We start from the raw sequence: 22,258 nt of genomic DNA on the forward strand, positions 1-22,258 counted from the left end.
GGCCTGGGTCTTCATCCCTCCCTCTGGCTGGGTGTCCGTAGGCTTCTCACATGCCTCTCTAGGCCTCCATTTCCTCCTCCGTAGGATGGCAACTTGAGAAATAAAGTGTCAATTCTGCAGAATATTAAAACTCCTAACAGCATCGAACAAACATTATGTTAGTGTTCAGAATGAAGTATCTTCTGAAAGACTTCTTAGAATGTCCCTCTCCACTCTGATAGTAAGAACTTTGAGTTGAAAATCCGACAGGACTGTGTTTTACTTCTGTCTGTGACAGTTGTGCGGCCTTGGGAAGGCACCACACCTCTTAGGTGTAGTTTCTTTGTTTCTAAAGTGTGCATGCACTCATGTGTGCAATATAATTCCTGGGCCTCAAAGGGATGGTTGTGAAGATGTGGGACAGCTGGGCATAGAGAGGCACTTTGGAAGGGAAAAGCTGTGTCTGGAGGACTGCAGGCCGGGAGAGCACTTGCAGAGGGATCTTTTGAGCTGGGCTGACAATGGGCAGGAGCTCTACAGGCAAAAAGGAGCCGAGAGGCTGACCAAGGCCATGAGGTAGGGGAGCACTGCAAAGGCCCAGAGGCATGGAAGAGGGACAGGAAGGAGGGTGGGTAATGAGGTTGTTGGGGTGTGTCAGGGCTGCACTCCAAGGAAGGAAGGCTCTTCAATGTGAGCTATGTCAAGACTTCACACATGAGTGGTCAGTTACCACTCCATGAACAATTAGTGCTATTTCTTTTAAATTGTTGAGTAAACCCTGATACTCATCAGTGATAAACCAATTAAATTTTTTTTTCTACTTAAGTTTTCTTAACTGGAACCTGCCCAGAGCCAGGCGTGCTGAAATGTTTGGCCATGCAGTGGCAGGCATTCTCCTTTCCAACCACTGAGCTGAGGCCTTATCTGGACACCCTCTCTCTAGTGCAAGCCATCTTGTGTTTGAGTTTAGAATCCGAGTCTCACCCCTGCCAGACAGCACTTCTTATTTTTTTCTAAGACAGGGAGAGTTATTGTATCAAAATTAATTTTCTTGAGGAGATACTGGACAACATGGCTCCCATGAACCATAAAGAGATGGAGGAATCAGGTTACAAAGGCCCAGTTAGCTTCATGGCCAGAGCCAGTCAGTTCAGACTGACTTGCTGGAACACCCCCACTGCTTTCATCCAATTGGGACAAGGTCTTTTCCTGTGTCATCTGTATCTGTTTACAGTGACAGCACCCTCCATACCTTCTGGAGGCCCAGACCCTGCGACCATCTATGCTGTCTCCTTCCCCTCTCCCTGCTGCTTCACATCCATCCCGTTGCTAAGGGCCCCTGATTGTTCCCTTCCGCATCTCACATCCGCTTTAACCCCACTGTCCCTACCCCAGCGCAGGCCCTCAGGATCTCATGGCCAGGGCATCTTCTTGCATGTGTTCTCAGTGTTCCAAAGTGGGGTTTCTCATGGTGCCCATGTCCTTCTCTGCTTGAAAATCTATCAGTAGCCTGCAGGTAAGTATTGATGTGAGGTGTCTTAAGATCCTTGCTGCCCTTTCCAGCCTCCTTGTCCCGGTGGTACCCTTCTTCCTCTCCATCTCCCCAGGTGACCTCACATTTCTCCCAAACTCGACACACATATTTTCTAGCGACCATTGACCAGCTCTGTCCTCTGCATTTCTCTATCTGGCTTTCCTTGGCCCTCTAATCTCCCCTCATTTTTTTTAAAGGTTTTTTGAGGTAGGGTCTCACTCTAGCTCAGGCTGACCTGGAATTCACTATGTAGTCTCAGGGTGGCCTCAAATTCACAGTGATCCTCCTGCCTCTGCCTCCTGAGTGCTGGGATTAAAGGCGTGCACCACCACGCCCAGCTAATCTCTCCTTTTATTTTAACACACACACACACACACACACACACACACACACACACACACACGCACACACACACACACACACCATGGTGCACATCCATGTGGAGGTCAGAGGACAGCCCCAGGTACCAGTCCTCACCTTCCACCTTGTTTGAATAAGGGAGGGTCTTGTGTTGTTCACTACTGTGAAAGGCAGGCTGGCTGACCCATGAGCTTCTGGATTCTCCTGTCTCCGACTCCCGTCTTGCTACAGAAGGGCTAGGGTTACAGATGCTTGCTACTGTGTTCAGCATGATATAGGCTCTGGGGATCTGAACTCAGGTCTGCATGCTTGCAAAGCAAGCATTTTTACTCACTGAGCCATCTCTAACTCTTTCATTTTAAACATGTATATATATGTGTGTCTGTGCTCATGGGAGTATTCATGCACATATGTTGTGCCACATGCATGTGGAGAGCATAAGGCAACCTCAGATGTCATCCTCAGAAATGATGTCCATTTTTTTTTCCACAGTCTCTTACTGGCCAGGAACTCACCAATTAGGCTAGACTGGCTGGCCAGTGAGCTCTGGGAGAAACCTGTCTCCACACCCCCAGGTATTTTTGTGGGGGTACTGGACATCAAACACAGGTCCTTTCAAGGCAAGCACTTTACCAACTGAGCTATCTCCCAAACCCAAATCTTTTCTCTTCTTTTCTGAAAACATATTTTATTTATTTATTTAAGAAAGAGGGAGATAGAAAGAAAGAGAGAGAGAAAGAGAGAATATGGGTGCACCAGGGCCTCTAGCCACTGCAATTGAACTCCAGACACATTTGCCACCTTGTGCATCTGGCTTACATGGGTGCTAGGGAACACACCTGGGTCCTTAGGCTTCACAGGCAAGTGCCTTAACTGCTAAGCCATCTTTCCAGCCCGCTTTTCTCCTTTTAACTCCCTGTTCACCATCTATCAAGGTATTTAGAAGTCAACCCATATATTCCTGTCCCCTTCATGCAGGGAGTTAGATGGTTCCTTGTCTCGGCAACCAATCCCTAACACAAACAACTTACCAGAGGAGAGAATGATTTGGGCTCATGGTTTCAGTTCATGGCTGGCTGGCTCCCTTGCAGAGTGGACCTGAGACTGAATAATCATGGTGGGGAGTGTGTGGTGGATCAAAGCAGGTCACCTCCGGTGAGCAGGAAGGAAGCTGACAGGCTGATGGGAAGGGGTGGGGCCAAGATGTCTTTCCAGAGCAGGCCCTAGTGACCCTACTTTCTGTAACATACATCTAACTGAGTTATTTCCTTCTCAGACTGTTCAGTAAGTCCCCATCTTTGCAGGTCATTACCCAAATTCTCCACAAATGATATGCAAGTTCCTTACTCTATCAAGTCCACCCTTCATACTCAAGCTTGATCTTCTTCTATTCCCCCTCCTTCATTCTGAATATGGACTTTAGAAGCTAACTACCTGGGTTCAAATCCTGACCCTATCACCTGTTGGTTATGTAGCCTTTGGCAAGTTAATGAACATCTCTGGCTTTCCATTTTCTGATTTGTGAAATAGGATGGTTATGAGGATCCAGTGAGATAGAGTGTAGGATAGTGCCTGACCCATAGTACTTGTCTGAGGGCTGTGAGGCGCCGCCCGCTATCTCATACATGCAGTACTCCCCATTGGCAATCACCCCCTTTCTGCTTCTACTATTTATGGTCTCTCACTCTACTCTGCTTTGTGATATGTTCAAGTTCTTCCTATCACACCTCCTGGTTTGCTTCTCCACTGGTCCTTCTAGCCATCCTCACCTGGTCTTGGTCACCTAGTTGTTGACTACCTTCAATCTGAGCTGGCCTCAGAAATTGCCTTAAACACTGGGAGTAGGAATTTGCCAAGTACCACACTCAGATCCTATGGCTGGTGGGCCATGTTCTGCATCCTGTCCAGCATGCACTTTGTGACATCTATTTTGTCTCCCAAAAGCTTGTTTCTGCCAAAACTCCACAGCATGTGCCTGTGATGCCAAGGACCTAGGTTGCTATGTCAGAATGCAAATCCTCCTGTGTGACAAAGCGTGACTCTAATTGGCTTTGGCTTCCCTGGTATTGCAGACATTGTGTTTCTTCAGAAGTTGTCCTTATGCCTGCCCCTCACTGCTAATAATGTTTTGTGACTTGCTATTTCAGTCCCTGAATTTCTCTCCACAAATACTTTAACTTGCTTATTCCAAATATCTTGCCAACTGCCTCAAATGCATCATAAATCTCCCACCCAAATCGCCGGTTCACACAGATCATCCCAGTGTGCTGATCACAACAGCATGGCATGACCTCCTCCATGTGATTAATGCCACTGGCTGTGTGACCCCGCCTTCAACTGCAGTGGTGTCCAGATCAATCACTGCTCAGTACTTGGTAGTAGACTGAGGCCAGGGACAATCAAGTGGCCCCTTGATTTGATAAGTGAACACAACAAAGCTCAAGAGGAGAGGTGACTTTCTCAAGGTCACTCAACAGAGTCACAAATGGCCTAATGCACCTGGAATCAAAATCCAGATTTTCTGTTTTGTTTTACTAACTCACCAACACCTAATTATTTTCAACTAAAAAACAAAAGGAGACAGCTCAACTGGTAAAGTGCCATGCAAGCAGGACCTGAGCTTGAGCCAGGCATCTTCGGGGAAAGAATGTAAGAGCCACAGGTGTCTTACGCATCTCTGGGGGCACTGTGCTCCCAACGTGTACTGACTGGTGCATTCATGACCCCACAGGGGTGGCCAATAGTCCCACGAGAGCAGCATGGTTGCTCTGAGCTCGTCATCTTTTTGACTTTGAGGGTGGAGGAGGACAAAAGGAATGAGACAACAAAACAGAGGAAGGACTGCCTTGAAAGAGGAGGGTCGTTAGGGAATGGGAGTAGGAGAGAGGGGTCTAAAACCTAAGGAAGACACAGGAACATGATCAACGTACTGTATGTTCATATACTAATGTTCTCTTTTTTGTAAATGCCTGGTATAGTGGCGTATACATGTAATCCCAGCACTGGGGAGGTGGAGACAGGTAGGAGCCTGGGCTCCCAGGCCAGCAGCAATCTAGCTCACCTGTCAAGCTCCAGGTCAGTGAGAGATGCTGTCTCACAAGTTTGACTGTGTTCCCGAGGACAAATCTTTGAAGTTGTCCTCTGTCCTCCATGTGTACACACGCATATGTGCATTTGCACCAACACATGTGCACTCTCACATGCATGTACACACAATTTAATTTTAAAAATTGGAGTAAGCTGGGTATGGTGGCACATGCGTTTAATCTCAGCACTCAGGAGGCAGATGTAGGAGGATCAACATGAGTTCCAGGCCACCCTGAGACTACATAGTGCATTCCAGGTCAACCTGAGCTAGAGTGAGACCCTACCTCAAAAAAATCTAAATAAATAAATAAATAAAAATTGGAGTAAATTACACATAACAAAGTTTAACAGCTTATTAACTTTTAATTTTTGACATTTTCATACATATACATTACATTTTAAGAAAATATTTTATTTATTTATTTATTTATGAGAGAGGAAGAGACAGACAGAGAAAAAGCAAGAGACAATGGGCATGCCAGGCCTCTAACCACTACATATGAACTCCAGACACATGTGCCCCCTTGTGCTTTTGTGGGTGCTAGGGACCTTGGGCTTCACAGGCCAATTCTGTAATCGCTAAGCCATTTCCCCAGTCCCATGTATATTACATTTTGTGGGTACATACATCATATGTACCCACATTCCCTCCCTCCTCCCCTCCCCCATCTCACTGTAACTCTTGTTCTCATCACTCACCAGTGGCTATGCCAGGAAGAGAATGACTCCCCCTCCTCAGAAACCTTTAACTGTCATTAGCTCACTAGGGAGAGGGCCTCCCAAGCCCCTCCCCTATCTATAATCGAATGTTCCGTGGGCTCATCATGTGCAGGTCTTGTGCAGGTGAGCACACCTGCTGTGAGTTCATGACTACAATGGCCTTGTCATGTCCACACACCAGAGTTCCACAGTCCTCTTTTCCGTCCTATAGCTCTTACATCCTTTCCATTCCACCTTGCACAATGTTCCCTGAGTCCTGGAGGTAGGATGTCTATGTCTTGTTTAGGGTCTAGTACTGAGTGTAAAACTTGAGCAACATAAAAATAAATCTACCATGCTACGCAGCCATCTCCATTATCCATCTGTACAGCTTTTGTTAAAAATTTGAGCGAGAGAGGCAGAGAGAAAGAGAGAGAGAATGGGTGCGCCAGTCTTCAGCCACTGCCAACGAACTCCAGACGCGCGTGCCCCCTTGTGGTACATGTGCCACATTACGCATGTGCGTCACTGTGTGTCTGGCTTACATGGGACCTGGAGATTCCAACTTGAGTTGTTAGGCTTGGCAGGCAAGCGCCTTAACCGCTAAGCCATCTCTCCAGCCCTGTACAACTTTTTATTTCACAAAACTGAAACTCTGTTCCTATTAAGCACTAGCTGCTTATTTTCCCTCACCATCATCTCCTGGCAAATACCATTCTGCTTTCCGTCTCTAGGAATTTGACTTCTCAAGGGACCTCATATACCATCCTGCAGTTGTTGTCTCTTTGTGTTCATCTTGTTTCCCGGAACAATGTCGTTAAGGGCTGTTAGTATTTCCTTCAAACAATGGTGGAATAACATTTCATTTGCAGTGGTACTACTATCAATTTTAACTGCTAATCGTGTTGAATTTTGAACAGGGTGACTTTCCCAGTCGCATTTCCTAAATATCCACTAGAGGGCAGTAAAAGATGCAGCCATCTTTCAAAAAGCCTCTTGAGTGCCAAGCAACCCTGCCTGGGCATCCTCTGTGTATATCTCTTTCAGCCATCCAAGTATACAGTTACAAGATAATGGATTTCACATCCGACAGTAGCTTTGGATAAACTAGAGATAGCATCAGCTGTAGCTTAAGTGCAAGCCTTCCTCACACTCAGGCTAACATAAGGCATAGAACTTCATCTCAGATACTGGTTTCAGATCGTATTTTGGCTTCATTCACTTTAATCTAGGAGTTGTTGGACAGTGTATGCATCAGAATCACATAAGGTGTTTTTTCCACAACACCCTTGTCCAAGTCTCAGCTGATCTATTAAATCAGAATGACTGGGCTCCAGGGATAGAGACTGCATTTCTTCTTAAATTATTTATTTGGGTTTTTCAAGGTAGGGCTTCACTCTAGTCCAGGCTAACCTGGAATTCACTATGTAGTCTCAAGGTGGCCCCAAACTCACAGTGATCCTCCTACCTCTACCTCCCAAGTGCTGGGACTAAAGGTATACACCACCACACCCAGTTTAGAGACAGCATTTTGATACTGGAACATGACATTTTTCGTTGGGAACCCATGTATTAGTTCCTTTGCAACTGTAGGGAAAGGTATCCCTTGAATAAACTCTCAGAGAACAGAGGATATTAATTCTGAAAATACTTTCTTCATGTACAAGAAGTGGCTGAGGGGAGTAGAGTCTATGGGAACCTCATTCTGTACTACAACAGTGAAGCTTTGCTATATCTGGTACCTATATTGTAACATACCCACAAACCAGACAGAAGATTTGGAATTGAGGTATACTAGGCATCTGAGGATCCACAGATGCTGTTGCAGTCAAGTTTGCATTGCTGCCAGAAAACACCCAACCAAGAGTAGCTTGTGGGAAAAAAAGGTTTATTTTGGTTCCATGATGGCAGAGGAAAACAATGGCATGAGCAGAGGGTGGACATCACCTCCTGGGCAACAACAGATGGACAACAGCAACAGGAAAGTGTGCCAAATACTGGCATAGGGAAGCTGGCTATAACACCCATAAACCCACCCCAACAGTAACTGCCTCCGGGAGGCATTCATTCCCAAATTGCCATCAGCTGGGGACCTAGCTTTCAGCACACCTAAGTTTATGGGGAACACCTGACTCAAACCACTACAGATGCCATTCCCAGGTGGCCATGTTTAGGAGCCAGAGTTTTCAGGGTGAGGTGTAAGCTCAGGTTCCAACACTGTCTAAGATATTAAGATAGTTTTTCCCTGTAGTAATAAGAAATAGAGGTCCTTAATTTTATCTTATCACAGGTAAATATGGCACAGCATACCTGGAGTGGGATCAGGAGACCTCAGTTCTCGTCCTAACTGCCCCACTAGCAAGTTATGGGGTCTGAGGCAATGCATGTCACTTCTCCATGCCTCAGCTTCCCCTTTGAATTATGAGAGGATTTCATGATGTGGATCTCCAAGGATCCTTTCAGTTCTGATGATTTTATTAGTATTAATAATCTTGATTTGTAGCTACTGCTCTGGCAAAGAGCAAAGAAATATTCAGAGACTATTGACCATGTAGTTTAATTTATTTAGGGTGCATACACTGGATTCAAAGGAGAAAATATTGCTCCTGATAATATATTGAACTGTTAGTATCTTTTGTCTAGCAAAAGCTTTCCAAGGGGAAAAATTATCTATAGTGCAAACTCAACAATTCTTCCTTCCTGATCCATAACTGCCATTTGTCCAGCTTGTTCATATTTACCATAAAGGGCTATGCATGTGGATGCTTTAGATGAATATTAAATAACTTCAGAAGTATCAAGGTCACTGATGCAAGAAAGGCTCATGAGGGCTCTGGGAGGCTCCCATTGATCTCTTGTGAGGTTCCATTCTCGAATCCTGCTGACAAGGGAAAATAATTGATGTGGACCATTATTAAGGCTTTAAGTGCTTCTCCATTGTTAAAGATCTTTTACAAGCCTGGAATAACTGATAGTGCCCAAGGAATCGGCAAAAGCTTCACTTAGAACTATGGGCTAGTCAAAGAGATAAGTACAGCCCAGAGTGCAGATGGCCTGGGTCAAGTTTACACAGCAAAGGTGGTGACTGACCACAGCCCAGTGCTGGGCATGCCACCAACTCAGCCTATAGGACACTGCTTCTAGTGACAGCTCAGAAACAGAGCTTCCATGCCGGATGCTGCCAAGAGCACGGCTTTCTCTTCCTCTTCACATTTTTCCAGTGAAAACTTCCTCTCCCACCATTTCAACCCACCCTTCTCCAGAGCACACCGAGTGTCTCATAAGCCTGTGGATGCCTTGGGCCATTTTCTGTTGCTATAACAGAATATTGGAGACTGGCTGGTTTACAAAGAAAATAAATGTATTTCTTTCAGTTCTAGAGGCTGAGAAAATCAATGACAAGACACTGCCAGCTGGGGCAGGGAAATAGTTCACTCAGCAAAGTGCTTGCCTTGCAAGCATGGGCACCTGAGTTCAATTCCCAGAATCTATGTTGAAAAAAAAAAAAAAAACTGGAGTGATGACATGTGCTTGTAAGACCAGTGCCAAGGTATTAGAGACAAGTATCCCTGGGGCTTGCTGACCAACCAATCTAGTATACTTAGTGAGCTCCAGACCTCAAAAAGGTGGACATTGCCTGAGGACCAACACCTAAGGTTGTCCTCTGGTGTCTATACACACACACGCACACACACCACACACAGAAGATGCTGGAAGCTGGTGAGGCAGGTCTTCTTGCCTCATCATAACATGGCAGAGAGCAAATATGCTAGCTGGGCTCTATCTACCTTTTCTTATGAAGCCACTAATGCTCTCAGGGGGCTCCACACTCATGATCTCATCTAATCTTACCTCCTAAAGCCTGTGCTTCCAAAAACCATTTGAGGATTAAATTTCCAACAATGAACTTTGCATGAAAACCCTCCAAACCATAGTACTGGTAGAGTCAGGCTCTTATGAATTATGTAAAACCACAGGGCCAGATGTGGACTGGTCAAGTGCCTGGATAACTAATTATGGGAGTGTCCTTCTGACCTGGGGCTGGAAGGAGATCAAATATTGCAGATGACAGAACCTAGATCCCAATAGATATCAACAAACTGGACCAGCCAGGTCTACCAGATGCACTTCACAATCATGTAGACAATAAAGCCATGTATTCCCTATGTACTAGCTGTGTGTTTGGTGCCAGGCCTGGTCCTTTGCATGTTTCAGTTTGTCTTACCTTTACAATGACCTAGTAAAGGTTAGAGTATGGAGGAAGATGCAAGAGCTTCTGAACTCTCAATCTGGATTTCGGTCCAGCTGATTCTGCCCCAGTGGCTGGTAAGTTATGTTATCTTTACGATAACAGTAGCTAGGCTTATAATTGTCATTCACTTGTCAGCTTCTATGTTCTTAGGCTATTCATTTTTTTCTTTTCATCTTCAAAACAATTTTGCTCCTGGGTTGGGGATGTAGCTCAACTGATGGGATGCTTTCCTAGCATGCACAAAGCCTTGGGTTCAATCCCTAGCACTGTGATGTTGTACAATATTGTAATATTGTAGTAGCACTTGAGAGGTGGAGGCAAGAAGACCAGTTTAAGGTTGTCCTCAGCTATCTAGGGAGTTAGAGGCCAGCTGAGCTACAGGAGATCCTGTCTTCAAAAAGAAAAAAAAATTCTATAAAGAGAAAAAGAACAGTCTTACTTCTGAGAGCTTGTTTATTGTAAGTCCTAGTGGCTATTCATATTCTTCAACCAAAGAATGGTCTTCCTCAACAGAGAAGGTCAGCCTCTTTGGTGTGCAACTTCAGGAGGTCCACACATGAAGCAGTGAGGGAGGAAGGGTTCAAGCGAGCTGAATCAACCCTGGCAATCAATGGGGTGACAGATGTCACAGTCAGATCACCTTCACATACAATCATACTGGTTTTTTGTTTGTTTGTTTGTTTGTTTGTTTGTTTTTGAGGCAAGCCCAACAGACTGGCCCTTTTTTTATGAGAGGGGGTAGAATTGACACACCAGGACCTCCAGCCACTGCATTCAAACTCCAGACACAAGCAGTCATATTTTTACTTAATGAAGTGGAAGGTACAAATAACTTAAGGAATGTGGTAGTCATGGTTAACAGTGCAATACATGATAGGGTCAGGATCTGAATGGAGGCAGGCTGACTCCTATCCCTATACTTGACAACATCTGTGTCTCTCTTTTTCGTATATTGTAAAAAAAAAAAAAAAGGCTTAGGATTTGATGAGATAACTGGTGAAAGTACGCAACATAGTAACTGGCATCTCACAGACACTCACAAATGGTAGCAGACCAGCATCATTGATCCTAGCTATGTGACTTGTTTAAGAGCTCAGCTTATAATTGGCAAGATGGCTTGAACTTTGGATCTTATGACTGCCAGTCCAGTGTATGCTCCACCTCCGCCTGGAGCACACACTTGAAGACAGTTCTTATGTCACTGTTTTAGTACTATATACTGTGCCGCTCCTATGGAAGATCCTCAGTGAGAACTCAGGAGAAAGGGATCGTTTTGTCACCCTTTCTCCTAGTGTTCATCAAGGTGCTGCTAACTATTCTCTCCCTCCCCACCAGGTTCGAATGGTGAAAGCCAATGACCCTTCCTGGAAGCCCACTTTTATTGTGAAACCAGATGGTGGTAGTCAGGGTGATGGAATCTACCTCATTAAGGACCCTAATGACATCCGCCTGTCCAGGACCCTCCAAAGCAGGCCAGCGGTGGTCCAAGAGTACATCTGCAAACCTCTCCTTATCGACAAGCTCAAGTTTGATATTCGTCTGTATGTCTTGCTAAAGTCCTTAGACCCCTTAGAGATTTATATAGCCAAAGATGGACTCTCTAGATTTTGTACAGAGCCATATCAAGAGCCCAACTCCCAAAACTTGCACCATGTCTTTATGCACTTAACCAACTACTCACTGAATATCCACAGCGGCAAATTCATCCACTCAGACAGTGCCAACACAGGCAGCAAAAGGACTTTTTCTAGTATTCTTTCTAGACTGTCTTCTAAAGGTGTGGACATCAAGAAGGTCTGGTCTGACATCATCTCATTGGTGATTAAGACTGTCATCGCCTTGACCCCAGAGCTCAAAGTTTACTACCAGTTGGATATCCCTACAGGGAGGCCGGGGCCCACCTGCTTCCAGGTAACCATGCCAGCTCCCATCTTGAGTTCTCAGCCTTGATCAGGCCTAGGGAGGGTTCTCAGGTCTCCTATGGAATGAGGGATGGGGCGGGATGGTTAGAGGTGGGGACAAAGGGGGTGGGTTTTGGTGTTAAACCCCAGCTTACAACTGTCTCTTTCCTAACTATGTGACTTAGAGCAAGTTACTTCCCTTCTGTTACCTGTCAAATGAGGTTAATAGTGCCTACCTTAAAATATTCTTATAAGATTGCAATGAGATCATACATGTAAAGCAGAGGGCCATTTATACAGTCATCCATTGAACAACATTCACCATGTGCTTCATAGAGATCCAGCATTATTCTAGGTCCCTGCTGCCCAACTCAAAGAGTCCAAAATGGGAAAGAAATTCTTTAAAATCAACTGTTATAGAATGTTACAAGTGATAGAACCAAATAGGAAATGTGTCAAGTGCTGAGGTGGAACCACCTAGCCCTCTGGATGAGAATGGAGTGGTCAGGGAAGGCTTCCTGGTAGAAATGGCAGGTTATACCAAAAGCTGAGATAAGATATGAAGCAGACAATATTGGAAAGAGCAGCTACAGAATCTTCTAGATGGACTCATGGTTTTGCCCTGGAGGTAAGAAGGAACTGAAGGTCTCTGAGTGTGGTTGGAGTCTGGCTTTGAGGCAGAGATATAGAGAGAGATGAGAGAAGATGAGGTGGGGTAAGCAGGTAGGGCCAAGTGATGGAAAGCCTGAGCGTGTACAGGGCCAACAAAGGATTGTAAGCAAGGGCTAGATGACAGTCAGATCTGCATGTTCGCAAGAAAACAGCCAGGGCAGGGGGATGTGGAGAATGGACTAAATCAAGGCAGGAGTGTGCTGGCTCTGAGTAGGAAGATCTTGGTAGACATTGAGAGAGTTGGTAGATCTGAGTGCCTGCCACTTAAGGAGATCCAATGACTAAACTTGGTCACTGAGGGAGGGAGACAGGGAGAGAAGAAGAAAGGGAGGGAGGAAGAGAGAGTAGAGAGACTGAACTGAGTGCTTGGTGGCTTGGGCACATGGAAGGATTGATAGAGGTCACTAGTAGGGGACCAGACTAAAGGGGAAGGTCAGGAGCTGGGTGTGAAATGCATGTATTGCATCCAAGTGGAAAGGTCAAGTAGAGAAATGGATATTTGAGCTAGAGTTCAGAAGAGAGGGGTCTGGGCTGGAGAGGAAGTTAAGAATTCATCTGAGCCCATGACTGAAGGCATGAGAAGCTGTGGAGTGGGACAAGGCTAAAGAGAGCCCCAGTGGCTGCCTTCACATCACCAAGGGACAAACAGAGGCATGGACTCAGACAAGGAGGCTGTATCAGTAAGTTTTACATCACTGGGGAACCTCCAGAGCAGGCACAGTTATGGGAGAAGGGAATTTGATTAAACCTTACAGATAGAGGAGAAGTTCCATAATGGCAGAAGAAGCTGTCTATGCTGAGAGAGGGAAAATAATCATCACCAAAAAAAAAAAAAAAAAAAAAAAAGGCGCTCCATAATGGCAGAGCTCAAGATCTCTGCATGTATCTTTAGACTGGTGTTCCAGCCCCCCTGTGGTGGTTTGATTCAGGTGTCCCCCATAAATTTAGGTGTTCTGGATGCTAGGTTCCAAACTGATGGGGATTCAGAAATTAATGTCTCTTGGAGGCAGTGTATTGTTGGAGGTGGGCTTACGGGTATGATAGCCAGTTTCCCCTTGCGAGTGTTTGGCACAATCTCCTGTTGCTATTGTTCACTGATGTTGGTGAGGGGGTGATGTCCACCCTTTGCTCATGCTGTCATTTTCTCCTACCTTCATAGAGTTTCCCCTTGAGTCTGTCAGTCAAAATAAACCTTTTTCCCACAAGCTGCTCTTGGTCAGGTGTTTTCTGCCAGCAATGTGAACCTGACTGCAACAACCCCCCCACACACACACACCATAGAGCTGGACCCTAGGATTTGCCCACAGTGACACCTTCTCCAGCCAGGTGGCTAGAGATATAAACTACAAGCTTTGGGCTGGAGAGATGACGCAGTGGTTAAGCACTTGCCTGTGAAGCCTAAGGACCCTGGTTCGAGGCTTGATTCCCTAGGACCCACGTAGCCAGATGCACAAGGGGGCGCATGCATCTGGAGTTCATTTTCAGTGGCTGGAAACCCTGGCACATGCATTCTGTCTGTCTCCCTGGCTATTTCTGTATATCTCACTTTCTGAAATAAATAAAAATAAAATATTTTTTTAAAACTACAAGCTTTAATAAACCCCTGAATCTATTGGGAGAAATCCATTCCATTCAAATCACCACATTCTGCCTCTGGCCCCCAGTAGATCCATAACCATCTCACATGGTATATTGTGTTCAATTCAAATTCAAAGGTCCCCATAGTTTTCACCAAGTTGGGATAGTTCTAAAGTCCTAAGTCTCATCTGAGATCTAAGATTGTCTCTTAATTGTGAGTCCTGTAAAATCAAAAGAAGTTTTATATTTTCAGCATATAAAAGCACAGAGTAAAAACATTTTCAACTGTTATAAGGCATAGCAAGGAGAGACTGGAAGAATGCAAACTCAATAACCATCAAGCAAACATCAAACTCTGTAATTCAAGTCTGGTATCATAACCAGTGACTGACAGTTTCTGTATTTGTTTTTGATTCTGCTCCTCTAGCCACGCTAAATAGCCAGGAAAAACTTCCATTCCAGACTAGCAGATCTCCCTGGCAGCTCTTGTCTAGTCTTGGCATATCTAAAACATCTTTGGGTCTCCATGCAAACCATAGTCCATCTTTTTTTTTTTCTTTTTTCTTTTCTCTCTCTCCTTTTATTTTTTAAGGTAGGGTCTCATTCTAGCTCAGGCTGAAGGCTGACCTGGAATTCACTATGGAGTCTCAGGGTGGCCTCAAACTCATGGCAATTCTACCTCCGCCTCCCGAGTGCTGGGATTAAAGGCATGCGCCACCATGCCCAGCCTCCACAGTCCATCTTTTAATGGCTTTGTCAGCCTCTTCCTCAGAGTCATCATGCCCTGCCTATATGCCGCATCTTAGCAGCAGCTCCTATAACCATGTGTACTTCATGACCCACTCCATGTATTTTTTATGTTTCTAAAACCAATACCAGGTATGTAGGACACAGCCATATTCTTAATTCAGAGATGAAATCGTAACCTTGAAAAGCAGGTTCCTTCTCCAGTCAACTCTTTCCAAGAGTTTGCATGTCTATCACAATCTTTCCTCAGAAATGATTTCTATTGCTTTAATGCAAAGTACTTGGATCATCTTTTTTTCCAAATGCTAATGTATTTGACAATAGAAGCCTCGGCAGCCAGTCCCTGTGCCAGTAATTTTAAACTTGCTTGAATTTTTCCAAATTAAAATCTTAAATCTCTCAGTCCCATATCTTTAGGCAAGCATATCAGTCCATTATAAATTTAACCTTGATCAAACTTTCTGGGTATGGACAGCACAATGCAGCCAGCCCTTATGTCAGTTTTAATAAAGTCCTCGGCAGTCTTTCCTTCTTCTTAGAAGGTTCATAAGCCAAGCCTCCAAATATACTTCTCTTTGCACTTAGCATTTTCAAACTCTTGTCAGAATAGTCCGTAAAGCTTGGCTTACTGCTCCAGAAGGCTTCTTTAGAGTAAGCACCAAATTTCCCGTTCCTCTAGCATACAAGTTATAAAATACCAAAATCAGCATGGTCAGATTTGCCTCAGCACTCCCTACACTCTGGTACCAATTCTGTATCCGTTAGCTTCACATTGCTGGGATGAACCTCCAGAACAGGCACAGTTATAGGAGAAAGGAACTTGTTTGAAGCTTACAGATAGAGGAGAAGTTCCATCATGGCAGGAGCTGGCCCACTTTCACAAGTCCATGCTGAAAGGAGAAAAGCAACCACCACCCAAAACAAGCAAAGAAAAACCAAACAAGCTGGAGAGCTAAATTACAAACTCTAATAAACTCCTAGATCTATTGGGAAACATTCATTCAAACCACCACAGAGGCCATGAAGTGGCATTTGAGATACAGAAGGGGGATCAGGGTACAGGTGCCTAAAATGTTAACCAGGTGCTCAGAGAAGATATGGATGGTATCAAATGCTGCCAAGATGTCAAGGAAAAACCAGTACTGAAACCGTCCATTATATTCAATGATAGATGTACTGGGGACTCCAGCAAGAATTGTCCTTGGCAAGGGGCCAGCCTGTGGGAGGAAAAGAAATGGAGGATGAGGGTAGCAAAACATCATTCAGGACACTTAGCTCTCCAGGGAAGGGTCTGGCATGTAGGCCAGGCACTCTATGGTCATACTCTCCTGCCACCAGATCAATCCAAACATTCAAAATAAGATAAGAAAGCTACTTCCGGGTGGCCATCCAATCTTCTTTTTTTTAAAAAATGTGTATGTTTATGTATGCATAATGTGTGTATATGTATGGGTTGTGAGTGCCAACTTCTGGCTTCTACCTTGGTTGAAGCAGTCTCTCTCTGTTCTCTGCTCTGTTTGCCAGGTTCACTGGTTTGCAAGTTTCCAGGAAATTCTCTTGCCTTCGCCTCCCTTTTTGCTGTACACACACTGGGATTCCAAATAGTTGTCTGACTTTTTATGTGGGTTTGGAGGACCTGAACCGAGGTACTCAGAAGTGCATAACAAGTGTTTTATCCACTGAGAGCTATCACCACAGCCCCTATCTAATCTTCAAAACTTTTGTAGCAGTTGTGTGTGTGTGTGTGTGTGTGTGTGTGTGTGTGTGTGTGTGTATACTTTGTGCATAAATAAAGGATAAAATCATACATGGAAGTTATTTATAAACCATGAAACAGAACAAAATGCTCATGGCCCAACTCAACTTCCAACCCAAGATCTCCCCTCTCCCATCCCTTTCCCAACCCATCCTCTGCATGACCAGTAACCTGAACTTTATGTTTAGCACTTCCTTGCTTTTCAGTGCTACATAGCATTATGTGTGAATGTCCCACTAAATGATGTGCTATCTTGTTTGCTTTGCTTCTGAGCTTTATAAAAGCCCTGGTGTGTGGTCCCTACAGCACTCTGCTCCCCCACATGTGATGTCTCAGATCCACACACATTGCTGGGGCAGTGTCCATTGCAAATATGCACAGGTTGTGTTGTAGTCACCTGCTTGCTGCTGGCACAAAGCACCTAACCAAAAGCAGCTGATGGGAGGAAGATTTCTTATTTTTCACTTACAGTCTCAAGGGGAAGCTTCATGATGGCAGGAGAAAGAGGGCATAACAGACTAGACACCACTTCTTGGCTGACATCAGGTGGACCCATAGCAGGAGAGTTTATTACCCAGGGGCTGATGAGTCTCAAGGTCCACCCCAAGCCACACACCTCCTCCAGCAAGGCTCCACCTCCCAAACTTCCATCAGCTGGAAACCAAGCATTCAAAACACATGAATTTATGGGAGACACCTAATTCAAACCACCACAGGTTGTTTTTCAGTTCTCTGCCAGGGAACTGATGTCGGTGGGCTTCCTGTCTGTGGCAGTATGGTAGAGCAAGAGTGAAGAGGAGGATTAGGACAAGGTCTCTCACAAATGAGCATCAGCTCACCAGGCGAAGAAGGATAGCAGGCCCCAAGGGCAGCTTCTCACCCAGACAGGCTGCTCAGTAGCTGGGCAGACACCCATCAGCAAGGTTTCCAAGGGGGGCTGGCAGAAATCCTTGGAGAGGAATTCAAGCATTGATCAGAAGCCGGAGATGGTAGCTGTCACTTCGAGTTCTATGTGTTGGCACTTGGCTCCCAGGCCTTTGATTCTTCAGCAAGATGATGTCTGGCTCAGCCATGAAGTGATCGTTTAAGACCTTGGAAAGGGCAGGTGAACAGGACAAGGCAGGACAAGAGCAATTAAGTCCTGACCCAGGTCACCAAAAAGGGAGGGCAGAGGAGGCAGTTGTGACATGAACATACCCAAGGTAATCCTGGGGTACTGTGTGGTCATGCCTGTTTAGTATGGCTATTCTAGTAGTATCCTGTGGGACCTGGCAAGCATGGTCAAGCCACAGATCTCTGGCACAGTTCATTTGTGTGGCAGTAAGGAGGGCCAGGATAGTCGTTTTCTGCTTATTCTGCTATAGACAAGAGGTGTGGGCAGCCCTGGTTAAGGGGCAGGAGGAGGGAGCAGGGATGAGCTGTGGGGAACTGGAGGCCTTCAGCAGGAGCCGCTGGTTCAGACAAGTTGCCTGTAGCAGACAAAATCATAGCCTTGTGGCCATTTGCCAACACCTGACTACGTCAATGCTTCCAGGCCTAGGAGGGGATGAGGAGCTCAAGCTAAGAGTGAAGCCTCTTTTTTTTTTTTCCCCCCAAGGGTCTCACTCTAGCCCAGGCTGACCTGGAATTCACTATGTAGTCTCAGGGTGGCCTCGAACTCATGGCGATCCTCCTACCTCTACCTCCCGAGTGCTGGGATTCAAGACATGCACCATCACACCCAGCTCAAAAGTGAAGCTTTTGCTAGCTTTGTAAACTGCCAAGGCTTCCCTACCACCTCACCCCTCTGTTCCTCTCACCAGGAGCCTTCTTTGGAGTGTCAGAAAGCCATATAAAGACATGTGACAAGGTGTAAAGTGGTAGTTGTTGGAATTGGTTCCACCACGTGTTTCAGACAACAGTGATTGTGAGGAAATATTATCCTATCCTCCTTAGAGCTCCCTCTTGTTTTCTTTATTTGAGTCACTTTTGAGAACATGTGTTGAGCAGGATTCTCAATGCTTGCACTGACTTGGAACACAAAGGCTTAAGGACACAGTATAGCTCTGACATTGATTTGCTATGCGATCTGGCACAAGCCACTTAAACTTCTCTGTGCCTCAATGTCCTCACCCATTTCACAAGGTCAGTGCCCAACTCAAGCGAGATAAGAATCGTGGGGAGCTTTGTGCGCTGTAGCATTCTGTCTAAGTACAGGGTGTTGCTTCTTTGCCTTGCAGCCCTTTTTCCTTACACCCTGGGCCTGGCTCCAACTGTAGCATTCCAGAATACAGACTACAGCCAGCCAAATCACATTTATCTGAAACTTGTGTCGGTGACCCTGTTCCAGTCATAGCCACAATAACCACTTAGGAGTCACAGCAGCCCAGCAGTGGCTAGCACTACTCATTTGTGGGCAGGTTTCCTGTAATCTACTGCCAAGGAGCATGGCTGCCCTGTTGTTACAGCCTGTCCCCTGTCATTGCCCAGGCAGCTCCAGCCACACAGTTCTTCCATCTGCTTTCCCGAGGACGGTGCTGTGACCTGGCTTACACATCAAGGTCAGCCTGAGCGCAGATGATTCATGGGGCAGAGGCACACATCAGAGGACAGGCTTCCTCTTAGCTTTCAGCAATGTTCTTTCCCACCCATGGCTTGCTCTGTAGCATTTTATTCCTCTCTATGTCTAATTATGCTCTTGGCCATGACACTTTTCCCTTGGATGTCTGCAGTAAACCCCTTCCCAAAGTCCTAACATGCTCCTTTGTCTCCTCTGTTCCCCGGACCCCTCTTCACCCTTCAGCGCAGACTCCCTATGGGAAGGAGGCCAAGAAGCAGTGGAGTGGTCAAGGGCTTGCATTTTGTTTGAAGATGCCCTGGAATTGGGCCACTCCCAGCACTCCCTTCCAGCGATTCTAAATGTTGAGCTTGAAGTTAACCTTTCCTGGCCTCAGTTTACTTATCTGCAAATAGCAAATTTATTTGTAGTTACCTCCCAGAGCTGTTGTAGGTACAATAAAAAAGAGCAATGTGAAATAGCACAGTCCCCAGCACACAGCAATCACTTAATAAATGACAGTTTGGGCAGTTTGTTATCTATAGCAGCTGCTCTGACTTATCCATGAGGAGGTGCCTGGAAGTTGTAGGAAACAGAAACAATTCACACTTTCACCTTAACAAGAACATCAGTGTTTGAGGAATGTAGTTTGGAAACCAAATCTTTAGCCTGGCATTTGTCTCTTCCCAGGCTGGCTGCAGTCCAGCTTCCCTGTACCTAATCCACAGTCTTATAAAACCTAATCTCATTCCTGTCTCTTGAACATGATCCATGCTTTCCTGGTTCTGCCTTTGTTCCTCTTCATCCTTGACAAGCCTGACATGTTCTCTCCTATTCTCACTGCACTGACACTCACTGCCTTCTGAGGTACTGCTTTATTCCCACCTTTTCTGTAACATCTTCCCTTCTCTGGCCAGGCTGATGCTTAAGTTGTTTTCTTCCTTTGAACCCTAATACATGCCCTGGGCACCCACTGAGACAAGGCCTATACTAGGTGCAGAGCAGGTGGCTGTGGACAAGGCCAGGTTCCTGGCCCCACGGGGTTCTCCATTTAGTTGAGAAGACTGACATAGGGAGTCACGGTTGTGATAAGCAATAATGTCACAGGGCACACAGGATCTTGGCAGTGCCCAGGAAAGAGAGAATTAACCATCTAACTTAAAGCTACTAGAAGAGGCGATACTCAAGTGGGATGAAGGCCTGAGAAATTTTCCCAGAAGACGGATGGGACACCATATTCCCCCATTTCCCTCCTCTCTGACCTGTTGCTGCTCTTCAGCCTCTTCCTCTGGACCTGTCAATACTGGACATCCATGGGGCTTGGACATTTATCAGTTTACCTGCCATCACTCTCTAAATGATCTCATCTGGCCCCATGGTTTTAAGGACCAGCTGCAATGTTGCTTAGTCCTTAATTCATACTTCTATGAACTAAAATATGAATTCATATTTCTTGATCTCTACTTGAGCTCTAGCCTGTACTGTCCCCACTGACCACTTTTTCTACTGGGATGGGTTGTAGGCATCAAACTCCAGGTTCAAAATCAACCTGTTAACTTCCCTCCCAGACCTACTGTTCATTGTCCTTCCTGTTTCAGCAAATGAGCAGCATTTTCGCAGACCAAAACCCGAGTCATCTTTATTCCTTCCATCCCTTTCTTTCCTACATCCAAATCATAAGCAACTCTGCAGATATACTTCAAAATATGTCCCAATACAACCACTTCAAACTGGTTCCATTGCTACCACCCCATCAGGAAGGACATTACCTTGCACTGAAATACCAAGACAACCTCCTGACTGATGTCCCTCTTTCCACCTTTGATGCCTATAGCTAATTTTTTTTTCTCAATGTAGCCAGAGACAGCTTTTAAAAATATGAGCTGGGGGGGCTGGAGAGATGGCTTCGTAGTTAAGGTACGTGCCTGCGAAGCTTAAGGACCCAAGTTCAATTTGCTAGTACCCATATAAGTCAGATGTACAAGGTGGTGCAAGCATCTGGAGTTCGTCTGCAGTGCCTGGAGGCCCTGATGTGTCCATTTTCTCTCAAATAAATAAACAAATAAAACATTTTAAAAGTACAAGTTGGATCAAATTACTTTCCTTGCTCAGATCCTGCAGTGACTTCTTCATCGGATTTAAAATTCTGGTTTCTGGGCTGGAGAGATGACTCAGCAGCTAAGAGTGCTTGCTTGCAAAGCCTGATAGCTCAGGTTTAAATCCCCAGTACTCATCTCAAGCAGATGCACAAAGTGACACATGTGCCTGGAGTTTGTTAGTAGTGGCTAGATGACCTGGCATGTTCCTTCCCTTTCTCTCTCCTTCTCTCCTCTCTCTCCTCTCTCTCTCTCTCCACTTGCAAATGAATAAATAAAAATGTTTTTAAAAACACTGTTTTTGAGCCAGACGTGGTGGCATATGCTTTTAATCCCAGCACTTGGGAGGAAGAAGTAGGCGGATCACCATGAATTCAAGGCTACCCTGAGAATACATACTGAATTCCAGGTCAGCCAGCCTGGGCTACAGTGAGACTCTACCTTGAAAAACAAACAAACAAACAAAAAACCCAAAACTGTTTTTTATATTTATTTATTTGAGAGAGAGGATGGTGTACTAGGGCCTCTAGCCACTGAAAATGAACTCCAGACACATGTACCACCTTGTGCATCTAGCTTACTTGGATACTGGGGAATTGAACGTGGGTCCTTAGGCAAGCACTTTAGCCACTAAGCCATCTCTCCAGCTCAAAAACCTGCTTTCATATCAGGGTCTGTGAATGCTACCTGCTGATCCTTTGTGCTTCTATCTCCTACCACTCCCCTCTTGCTTACCCCTGTGATTGCTGTCATTCAAAAGTGACCTTTGTTCTTTTTTTTTAAATAATTTTTTATTGTTCATTTTTATTTATTTGAGAATGACAGAGAGAGAAAGAGGCAGAGAGAGAGAGAGAGAGAGAGAGAGAGAGAGAGAGAATGGGCGTGCCAGGGCTTCTAGCCACTGCAAACAAACTCCAGATGTGGGCGCCCCCTTGTGCATATGGCTAATGTGGGTCCTGGAGAATCGAGCCTCAAACCGGGATCCTTAGGTTTCACAGGCAAGCGCTTAACTGCTAAGCCATCTCTCCAGCCCGACCTTTGTTCTTTATGCCCCTCTCTGG

The 22,258-nt window shown here is 45.4% G+C and overlaps 1 protein-coding gene across 3 annotated transcripts in view; it reads left to right on the top strand.

Annotated features, from left to right (window-relative positions):
- Ttll11 (tubulin tyrosine ligase like 11) overlaps window positions 1–22,258 on the top strand; it is a 313,170-nt gene that overhangs the window by 107,957 nt on the left and 182,955 nt on the right. For all 3 annotated transcript variants that reach the window (XM_045153756.1, XM_045153755.1, XM_045153754.1), the window contains exon 4: window positions 11,247–11,822. In XM_045153756.1, the coding sequence (XP_045009691.1) occupies window positions 11,247–11,822 (576 nt within the window). The remainder of the gene's footprint in view (window positions 1–11,246; window positions 11,823–22,258) is intronic.

Source organism: Jaculus jaculus, chromosome 1 (assembly GCF_020740685.1).
Source record: "Jaculus jaculus isolate mJacJac1 chromosome 1, mJacJac1.mat.Y.cur, whole genome shotgun sequence".
Taxonomy (NCBI): Eukaryota; Metazoa; Chordata; class Mammalia; order Rodentia; family Dipodidae; genus Jaculus; species Jaculus jaculus.